This window comes from Haliotis asinina, chromosome 1 (genome assembly GCF_037392515.1).
Source record: "Haliotis asinina isolate JCU_RB_2024 chromosome 1, JCU_Hal_asi_v2, whole genome shotgun sequence".
NCBI lineage: Eukaryota > Metazoa > Mollusca > Gastropoda > Lepetellida > Haliotidae > Haliotis > Haliotis asinina.
The window spans coordinates 50,423,814-50,435,576 of NC_090280.1; the positions used below are offsets into that span (position 1 = coordinate 50,423,814).

General features: G+C 40.2%; 1 protein-coding gene across 1 annotated transcript; it reads left to right on the forward strand.

Moving 5' to 3' along the window:
- The first annotated feature begins 6,250 nt into the window (after positions 1 to 6,250).
- On the forward strand, positions 6,251 to 11,687 carry LOC137273336 (interleukin-17C-like). Its single transcript, XM_067805946.1, has 3 exons — positions 6,251 to 6,325; positions 10,877 to 11,166; positions 11,477 to 11,687. The coding sequence occupies exons 1-3, from the start codon at positions 6,317 to 6,319 to the stop codon at positions 11,685 to 11,687; spliced, it is 510 nt and encodes a 169-aa protein (XP_067662047.1). The 5' UTR covers positions 6,251 to 6,316.
- The last annotated feature ends 76 nt before the right edge of the window (positions 11,688 to 11,763 follow it).

The window sequence follows — 11,763 nt, forward strand, 5'->3', positions numbered from 1 at the left end:
TACATACTGACTTTCTCTTATTTGAACATGTGCTTGTCACTGTCACTTGTGGCAAGAAATCCTTCAAAATTATGTGTCTCTATAGACCTCCACCATCAAAAATGAATAACGTCACTAACTCAAACTTCTGTGACGACTTTTCTTCACTCTGTGACTTACTAAGTTCCAAAATTGGATCCTGTGGAATAATGGGGACTTGATTTGAATGTCCATTGTGATGTGAAACATAATTCCTTTAACTAAGCAAGTACTCAACACACTGGAATCCCACAGCAGCTGCAACATGTTTACAGTTCCACGCATCTCTCAAGATCCGATGATCTGGTAACAGACCTAGAAGTCAATGATTTGCAGATGTCTGACCATTTCATGATCTCCCTTTTGGACTTCCAAAGATCAACTCCAATCATTGAGTTCATCAGAGCTCGCGACCTGAAGAAAATTGACATTGGCACGTTCTGTCACGATCTGAACAGTTCAGATCTGGTTTCTAACACATCTGATGACGTTAATGAGTTATCTGATATCCTTAACTCCATTTTTACAGCTGTCTTAGTTAAACACAGCCCTTTTAAACTGAATTACGAATTCGTAATCACGAAGCATCACCATGGTACAACGATAAAGTCCGTGAGGCAAAAAGAGACGTTGCTGAGCGCACATGGCGCATCTCCGGCTTGGAAATCCACAGACAGTTGTACAAAAGTGCCCGCAACAATGTTGCAAAAGAAATCAGGAATGCTCGCGCCCATTACATAAACGATGAAATCTCAAGAATTGCAGACAATCCCAAACGCTTACACAGCTCTCTCCACAAAATCCTTGGAAAATCTAAAGAAGTTTTGCTTCCTCGTGGTGAGGAAAAGACGTTGGCAGAGGATTTCAATACCCTTTTCTGTGAGAAGATCAGAAAACTAAGAGGTGACATTGTTTCTTCTTCCGATGACGTTGTATTCAAGGAGCTCATAGACACCCAGCTCAGTTCATTCCATCCGGTAACAGAGTCTGAGGTCAAGAAAATAATGCTTTCCTCAAAACCAGCTTCATGCGAGCTTGATCCTATACCCACAAAATTCCTTTTGAAAATACTGGATATCATTCTGCCAGTAATTACCAAGATCATCAAATGAAGATTATCATCAGGCTGTATACCATCCTGCTTCAAGCAAGCTGTTCAAACCACTCATCACGAAAACCACGCTCGACTCTAAGTGCCAGAAAAACTATCGTCCTGTCTCGAAATTGATGTTTTTGTCTAAAGTTCTGGAAAAAGTAGTCAAACGACAACTCCTAGATCATCTTTCTCAGCATAACGTGATCGATTGTAACCAGTCTGCCTACAGGCAGGCTCATAGCACAGAAACTGCTTTAAGTTGAACTCAGTCAGATCTGCAGTCGACCAAGGTGACTCTGCTTTGCTTGTCCTCCTGGACGTATCTGCAGTTTTTGACACAATTGACCATGAAATTCTTCTTGAACGTTTGCTGAAAGAATTTGGTTTGACCAATACAGTTCTTGATTGGCTAAGACCCTACCTTTCAGACAGAATCCAGTCCATTCACATTGGAACATCGTCATCATCCAGTCGCATCGTAACCTAGGGGGTTCCCCAGGGATCAGTTCTTGGACCCATTCTTTTCTGCATGTATACTCATCCGCAGACTTATGTCTGCTTACCATGTACCCCATCATTTCTGTGCTGACGACAGCCAACTGTTTGACAGTTTCAAGTCCTCAGAACAAAGTCAGGTAGAGTGCAAGTCCATCCTCAAAGCATACCTGACCAGCACAAGATCCTGGATGTCTACTAACAAGCTTAAACTTAACGATGAAAAAACAGAAACAATGGTCATCTCCACAGTCTCACGACAACGGAAATTTGTCAATTTGAAATTGGGCAACCTTCGATTCCTTTTTCTCCTCTTGTGAAAAACCTGTGCGTTCTTTTGGATTCAAACCTCAGTATGGACAAGCAGATAAATCGTCCAGTAAAGACCTGCCACTACCATCTGAAGAACAATTGCAGTATCCACAAAGTTCTGACAAAAGATGCCACTGCCACCCTAGTGTGGACACTGACTTTATCCCGCCCGGATAACTGCAACAGCTTACTGTTTGGCATCTCCTCGTCTCAACTACATCGTCTTAAAAAAATCCAGAACAAAGCTGCACTCATTGTCATTATCACCAGTCCACGCTGTCACTATTACCAGTCCACATTCTGAACTCTCTACACTGGCTCCGTATTCGTGAAAGGATTGATTCTCACCCTCACCTATCAGTCTTTCTACAACTCAGGACCTTTCTACCTTCAGGACCTCCTGACACATTACTCTTCAGAAAGAACTTTGCGCTCATCACAACAACTGTTACTTGCTGTCCCAAGCTATAATCTAAAACCATTTGGCTCAAGAACCTTTTCATATGCAACAGCGTCTCTGTGAAACTCTCTCCCAGTTGAGTTAAAATCATCCCCTTTCCTAAGTACATTCAACTCACGACTCAAGACTCGTTTATTTCTACGTTACAAATGAGAAAGTGCCAGCAATGTATATTTCAACTGGGGCTCAGGGCGCGCTCTGAGCATATCTTTGAGACGTGGAAAGGCGCTTTATAAACAGCCTATGTTATTATTATCCTTCCTACTCCACCCTTTTCCAGTTTTTATTTAGTAAGTCTATAGGTACGGCTAAGTGCATTTTCGCTTTGCACTGGTCCGATGTCTCCTCATAACCACCAGCCCTGTTATCATTTTTTTCAGAAATGTTCCTATAAATGCAAACATTGCTTTTCTTAGGATCATCCAATTGACATTCAGTGTTATTTCTCTTCCATAAATTAAGCAAATACCATGTTCAGACCACGCTAAACCTCCTCGTCTGCATAGCGTTTTCAGACAAGCCAGTGTGCAATGAAAACACAATGTCTAGATTCTACCAGACGTCTAGGACTAAACAGTGATATTATGAAACGTTTAAGGTGTATACATAGACAAAACCCCATGCAATAGTGCCCACCAGATAAAATTTACTCGTAATGTTCAATTTGCTATGCGTGTATATTGGCAGATTTGTATGGTGACTAAATTTAAATACGTCCAAATGATACTTTTGCATCTGCCCAAACCATGTGCATATTTACTGCATATGCAATTAAGTGTGCAACTGCGTTATATGACTAAAATACTTCTGCGTGTATGTATTTGCATATGTGCAGATTTTACATAGGTTTGCAAAGGTCCACGTAAATGTGAATGGATAAAGACACTTAGGGGAGATCTTGAGGAGGCATTTTGATAGACAGACACACAGACTTTTTAAAGTTTCACCTCGATACATATCAACATTGATTACATACATTAATAAAGTATACAAGTAAAATATGTCCAACTACCCACCATGAGATTGTTAGAGACTACAGTGCAGGTGAATAAACACAATCAAAAGAAAACGTGTACAAGTAAGTATAAAAATGTATGGTTAAAAGATTAAAGCATCAAAACTTTTATAAAGTATGTAAAATAAACTAGCAGGTGTATAAGACAGTGGAACATTTGGCTAACATAGCATGGCAGGTTTTAGCAGCAATGTATAAAACGAACTACTTTGTCAGTATCACAAAGATGGGTAAACTCTACAAGGTTGGCATTGCGGAGGTCTAAAAGCTCCATTCAAGCCATACTTAAATACAATAATAAAAGTATCGATAGTACCAATATAATGAGCTTGCCAAACAAAAGCAAAGCCATGTGAAAAAAGGATGTGGCAAACACAAGATAACCATTTTGCATAACCTTGAGCATCAAATTTTTTAACACTGCATAACAATTTGTAACATGTCAATTTTCAGGCATTCTTATGATTTTAAAGCAATATTTAATGGCACGCGTATAAATGTTTACATTCAACGGAGAAAGTCCACACTCACCCAGAAGAGCTGCATTTGATGTTCTGTAACTAACTTTTAGAATAGTTTTGCAAAACTTGGTATGGACTCGTTCAACTGGTTTGTTAACAAAATATCGTAATTATTGGATACCACAGGGCCGAGAAGATCCTTAAAATATTCAAACAATGTATCTAGCGATATACTAAATTATTTACCATATGTGATCCACAATTGCCAATTTTTACACTAATTTCCGAAAGGATCTACAATCTTCATCGTGACCTGCCTCATGGTATTTCATTCAGCATTCAGCTTTCTACATTTCATCTGTGCAGCCAGTTTACTCTTCTTTATCAAACCAGGGGCATTGGGTAATAGTGCTACTCTTCACATTAAATGTGTTTGAGGGATTAGGTACCTGAGATTTATGAAAGACATCCTGCAGAAATGACATACTATATTATAAGTTAGGACTGACAAGTTGCCATAAAGTTATCAAATTGTCTAAAAGAGAAATAGAATCCAAGAGACGGTTGACTGTCTGCATCGAGTCTGTGTTTGTATAGATTATAAACACATGTTCCAGGCGCACATGTAGCGCCATGTGACTGACAGGAGTTGTCGATTACAGATTAACGCCACAAATGACGGGCATGTGGTCAGACAATGGTTCTGGAGATACAATGAAGTTATTTACAGCACGGAATACATCAAGAAATGACGACCATTCAATAAATGAACATTATGTTTACAGAATAGACTGAGTCATTGTTGACCAGAATTATTTAAGATCGTATCGATCGCACGTGCAGAACCAAAGTTATCAATGCTGTAGGCATCTGTGTCAAAACGTACATAATCACGACTGTCTTCAAAACTACAGTCTTGGAAAGAGCCATTCCGGGCAGTTAAAATCACCTTGCAAAATATACACTTACATTGTGGAAAGCGAAGTGACAATAAACAGAAACAGTCTTCACGAATTTCAAATTGGAAGTAACATTGTGTTTGTCAAGTTGTATGTACACAAAACCTAGTATAGTTATAGCACCTACACATGGGAAATCACTGTAAAGAACACACTTGCCACCCATTCGGGGTATATTCTCCGGAAGTAAGCATTGAGATCAGGTCTTATATTAACTAAGATACAACCAGTATATCGACCTCGGGACTTTGTTTTGCCTCTTACACACTGGTATGATGGATAATTTCGAATATGTCAGTCAGATTCTATATTCTTGGCCCTTTTCGTGAATGAAAACTATTTCTCCACAAAATAATCTCATGTGGAGGCGCACATGGCATACAAACTGTTATTGAATACAGGTCCTGTCATAAAAACATGGGTGTGTTTCTATCTGTACACTTCTTCCGTCTGTATGTATCATTTACATGCATTAATTAAACGCTATGACATAATTCTGAAACCAGGTGTTCTCGAAAAGTGTATCCGCACCACCAGCAATAATCAAACTGTGTGTATCTTATCATATACGTGTGTGCATGTAATCTAATGTGTGCATGTTGTAATTTTTGCATCTACTTAATTTGTGTGTTATTTACTTGTAATTGTGTGTCTTAATCTAATGTGTGTATAATGTAACTGTGTAATCATCTTATTTATGCATGATGTAATTGCATATTTATCTTACTGATATGCATCATGCTTTTGCGCTTAAAAATCGGTTGTGTACATGCTGTAATGTTATGTATTTTATCTCACGTAGGCACGATGTATTTGCGTGTATTTATCCAATCATGTCTGTATTAGTTTGTTGAAGGCTAAAGCGTCGTGCTTATGATGGGTTACGTTTGTGTTCAAGTGCAGAATTTCTGCTGCTGATTATTAAAGAAAATATTCAGGATTAAGTTGGGTAGTTCTTGGCCTTGATGTTTCTTTCCAATTCAGCACAGTTCATAATTGTAAATGATCTGATAATGAAACCGTAGACCCCTTACTTTGTATAAAAAAACCCACTGACTTACTGAAATGACCCCAGACCTAGCAAAAGCCCTGTTAGTTTCCGACATCGCCTGGCAGCGTTTCCTTCCGAAAGTAGGCTGCTCACATGTCTCCATCGTCACAGAAAGCATTGGGTAGGTGGGTGGAGTTACTCCCACACACCGCCCAGCTATAAACACGTCAAACACGTCCCATCGTCCATTTGTCCAGCACCAGGTGTCAAGCTGAGGACAGTGGACCGTAGTCTGATCGACAGAACCAAGGAATCAAGTCAATATACCACGCTCATCTTCATCGGTTGACCATCCGTTGCGCCTTTCATCAGTTGTCTCTTCAGTCAGTTGGTCGAGTTTACCGAAAACTGTTTCAGACTAAAATGGGAGTCGCGAGGTTTAAGTGACCTGCAAGATAAGACCAGTTTTGTGAAGAAGACGTCATCCAGCCAGAGACATCAAGACGGCAATGTGCAAGGTTTGATTGTTGTCATGTATTATTTAGTTATCAATTTATGCCCAGTGTCATTAACTTAATAAGACGAGGAGATTTGTGGTTTTCAAACGCCGATCATTCTTGATCACCAAAACAATGCACATTTCCGACCGCAGAAAATGTTTTATGGACAAACTTTGGGGAAAGATGTTTCAAAATCAACAAGAACATCGCTTGGCTTTCAAAGTTTTATGTATCTTAAATTCGTGTTAAGGCTCACATGACCTAGCCATGAATGTCAAGCTGACTTTAGGCCTCGATACTCAACCACTGACCACTTCTTCACCTTATAGGCAATAGTACAAGTTCCTCTCTAGATCTAAAGGAAGATCATACTGTAGCTTCAATGACTTCTCCAAGGCGTTTGAAATGGTTGATCATGAAATTCTATTGAACAATTTGAGGACAGTGGGTCTAAGGGGAATTTTATCATACTCCTGTCCTCAATGTACTCTAATCTATCAGTTTGTGTGAGAGCATCAATCGCCTTATCTGAATATGTTAAATGCTGCATCGAAACCCGTTAGGGATTTATCGTAAGACTAAAATTGTTCATAATTTACTTAAAAGAACCCATATATCAACTTGAACAGAAAGGCGGGGAGAGAATCTTTATAAAAACAAATTCCCCCAATATTTATTCATTATTATATGCAGATGATCATGTGTCTTCAATAGCTGACAGTGTTGCGCAACGTCAGAAGGAAATAGATGATGTGATAGAACAATGTTGTGACTCTACAGGTATGGAAGTCAACCGAAAGGAAACAAAAGTTATGGTATTAAGGAGAGATAGACGGTTGAGAAATTATGAGAGATGGAAGTATAAAGGAACTAAACTTGAATTAAACTATCTGGGGATAGTGTTTACCCGGGCAGGGCTCCAGATAAATCTTCAAGCCATTGGGTATTTACTCCCATGTCTGTTTATGTATGAGTAATTGCATGTTTTGAGGAGTAACTGGCATTTTGTGTACTCCCACTAATGTAAAGAATATAGCACTTTTACTCAGAGTTTCTTATCCTTATTCGGTAATTAACATTGTTAAATAAATAAACACAAATGCTTGTCAATAGGCCTAAGCTTTTAGAAATTCTTGTATTGCCATCCTTGTATTGCCACATAACTGGAAGCCATTGTCAAACATTCAACATGGAAGTCACGTGACTACTACAATAAACTCCCGAAGAGTGGCTACAGCCATAATAATATATGTATATATAATCATCACTTAACATTTGCTAACGTTGTTGTAGAGTTTGGGCGCCACGACAAATTATCATATCCAAGCCAATTTATTTAACTGAGTAAAGAACGCAAGATATTATAGAGTTATTGGGTTTTATTGGGTGGTTCTTATGAGTTTTTGTGTACTCTCTTATTTGTAATTAATTAAGTAAATGTGATCGTTATTGAGTAAAATACGGAATTCGCGGTTCATGTAGATCTCTGCAGTCAGACATGCCTGCAGCCACACATCTCTGCAGTCATACATGCCTGCAGTCAGACATCTCTGCAGTCATACATGACTGCAGTCAGACATCTCTGCAGACACACATCTCTGCAGCCACACATCTCTGCAGTCATACATGACTGCAGTCAGACATCTCTGCAGTCATACATGCCTGCAGCCACATATCTCTGCAGTTATACATGCCTGCAGCCACATATCTCTGCAGTCACACATGCCTGCAGCCACACATCTCTGCAGTCATACATGTCTGCAGTCACATATCTCTGCAGTTATACATGACTGCAGTCAGACATCTCTGCCGTCATACATGCCTGCAGCCACACATCTCTGCAGTCATACATGCCTGCAGCCACACATCTCTGCAGACACACATCTCTGCAGTAATACATGCCTGCAGCCACATATCTCTGCAGATACACATCTCTGCAGAGACACATATCTACAGGTACATATCACTGCATACACACACGTCCACAGGCACACATAACTGCAGCCACAGATCTTTGCGTACACACATGTCTGCGAACACACATCACTGCAGATATTGATGAAATACGCAAATACACGCCTTATGTGGAACCCTGTAATTTAATTACCCCAAATTGAAGGAGTAAAACATTCAGCTGTCTTACTGCTTAAGGCAATAAAGCCATGCAATATATCACTACTTTTCAAAAGAAAACATAAGTTTAAAATGTTTGAAAGACGGTTAGTATAATTATTCCAATATTATGTTATGGAGTCCAAATCTAGGGAACGTCTTATAACAAACTGATTGAAAGTATTCAATCAGCATTCTGTAAAATATTTCTCAATCTTACTAAAAGTACTCCAAATGGAATGGCTCTAGGGAAGTGTGGCAGAGTCCTTCTTTAGTACATGTACATGACAAGAGCAAAAAAATACTGGAGAAGATTAATTCAACTTGGAAACAACAGACTACTTCATCAGGCATATCACATGCTCAAAACTCTTGACGATGATGATGATGATGATGATGATGATGATGAAAGATATTCATGGGCTATCTCTATGAAGAACATCTTATTTTCCTGTGTTATTATACAGTGTGGATCCAACAAAATACTGGTGATGTAGACTTATTTCTTTAAGAATTTAGAATAACAGTGTCAGCCAACTCCTATGAAGACTGGCTCTCCTCCCGGGAATCTTGCTCTAAATGTGAATTTTATCAACAGTGTAAGTCTCTACTCAATGTTGACCCACATATAAGAAATGGTGTTCAATAGCATTTAAAATATTATATATCAACACTTAGATGTAACACTTAAAGTTGAAACTGGAAGACACAGCAATATACCCCATGAAAAAAGATTCTTGATTACTGTTTGCAAACAAATGCATCGCATCTGAGAAAAAATATCTGCCAGCTGGCTTTACAGACTAACCAACAACGACAAACGTCATACACGTGATGCAGTCTACTGACAAAGATGTATTATACAAACTTGGACACATCTATCTAGAGTATTTAACATAAATCATCTTGAAAACCTGACACTTAAAGCATACAGGATAATATGATTGCAATTTATCACGCATTTTTCGTCCAGGGCCTCGTTACAGAATAAATTTCTCAGTCCGTCTGACTGCATTTTGTCTGAAAAGTTCATTTTGATATCTTGAGCTAACGCCAGTGAAGTCTGGTTCACGTGAGACATTCACGTGGATGTGGCACGTGGGAAGCATATGTATACAGGTCATGCTGTGAGAATTACCACAGTAAACACGAGAGAAGAATACTTCCGACCCCAGAGAGACGCTGACAAAAGGGTACGACAACAGCAAAACCAGCAGGCAGTGGAAATACGGCTCATCATTAGAGAGTCAACCTGAGCAGTCATTACGTGCGCCATCATATTGATGGAAATACTTACCGTGGTGATGTCACAATCCTGATTGTCTTTGTCTTCCGCGAGCTAGTGCAACTACTATCAAATCTTAACGGCTGCACGGATAGAGTCCTATTGTAATCGTTGTAATTATCATTGTATTATCAATTATAGCTGTTCAGACGTATTTGGTACGAGAGATGACAATCAGTGGTCGCTGTCTGTCCCAAACGCACCAGCTGTGTTGGAGCCATTGTGAGGCAGGCACCAAGGCAGGTCATTCGCAATTAAATACACACTTTCAATCACAGATGTCTGACTTCCATGTACATTACGCCTCAGTGAAATTAGATGCCCATCAAATTTGTCCATAGAAAGTCCATCCAGCCTTGGGCTTGCATTTAGTTGCATTTGAGTTCTGGCAGTTCCACCTCGTCAGGGTGTGACAGACACTTCTTTAATATGGGCGATCTCAGAACGCTAATCTTTTTTTATGGTGGACCAAGAAACAAATATGTTTTGGTGAAGGGACTTTCTATACTGGGGCTACTTTAGGGTTGCGCTCTGCACTGATGAACGTGCTCATGGATGTGATGTTCGGTCATATCTAGAGAATGAGTTTTGTCTGATAACGGAAGGATTTGACGTTTGCACTGTATACAGTGCGTGGTCGTAGTGGCGGAACACATGTCGGCCTAACGTGGGTACTCGAAGAGTGGCCTATACCCAACAAATTAGGCCCTAAGTGACATTTTAACCACAAGCAAAACAAGTTGCCAGCCGCATGTTTTGCATTTTGGTTTCCATGAGCAATATGTAAATTAATTATTGAATTCGCCTGATCAAATCCTATCCCAGGAAACTGAATCAGACGATGTTTCTGGCTCGCTGATCGCAGGTCCGTGGACCAACATTATGCGGTTAAAGATGCTATGAAATGTTAGAACTGCCAAAAGTAACTTTAAATGAGATTGCTTACAAAGTTTGAACTCTGCTATGGTCGTGTTCAATTTACTTCACTCAGAGGTTGGTACCGACTGGGGTGTGGTCACAATTATATAATACAATGCAAGCAAAAACAGTAAACAACTATACCCACATCGGGAGTTTTGATTCACAAACAAAAGATACGATGTAACCTGCGCAGGAGATATCTATTGTATCATTCAAGCCCAGTGTCAGCATCTTGTCATCTTCCCATCCAGGTGGCTCAGTTGTCTCCGCTGTTGTTCCTCCTCTACGTCCAGCTGGTGCCCGGCTCCGGCAACAGGCATATGCATGGCAGCTGTCGCCATACCCCTCAAGCCCTTGATATCATCGAGCGACTACAGAGTACCATCCACCCACAGATGCCCTTCTCTCATGGATCCCGCTACCCCAACCACCTGTACTCCCCGGTACCCACAATGTGCCCCCAGCTGGCCCCCCTGAGTGACGAGATCAACCTCCAGTCTCTGTGCCCCTGGGAATACTATGAAAACCACGACGAAAACAGGTATAATGCGGCACATTTACAATTAGGGTGAGATATCGATAGTCCATGTGGCACACTATTGAAATAGCGATATTCCACTGTGACATACTTCTGAGATAGCGATAGTCCATGTGGCACACTCTTGAGATAGCGATATTCCACTATGGCATACTTCTGAGATAGCGATAGTCCATAGTAACATGCTATTGAGATAGCGATAATCCACTGTGACATACTATTGAGAAAGCGACGGTCCATCGATAGTTCGAGGGTCACTCAAATTTTAACATGGCTCGCCCATGTGGTTCATGTCTGTTTCTGTATGTTCTAGGTACCCTCACAATATCATCTACGCCAACTGCACATGCGCGTACTGTATCGGAAACAACTACCTGTGTCGCCCGGTGTACCATAGCATACCTGTTATAAAGCAGGTATGTCGAAATGGCGTGTATGACTTTCACTGGGACAATGAACACATCCCAGTCGGCTGCACGTGCTCGCATCCAGGTCCAAGACGAAAGAAGTGGCATTTTTTTTGAAGTGAATAAATAATTTTTCATCGTTCATGTTATCAATACGTGGGAAAATGCAATAGGTTGGGTACGCCACGCGCTC

Bases quoted from the DNA above. Each gene is read 5' to 3' on its own strand.
- LOC137273336 (XM_067805946.1), top strand. The intron at 11,167-11,476 runs GTATAATGCGGC...TGTATGTTCTAG, and splicing joins GAAAACCACGACGAAAACAG to GTACCCTCACAATATCATCT.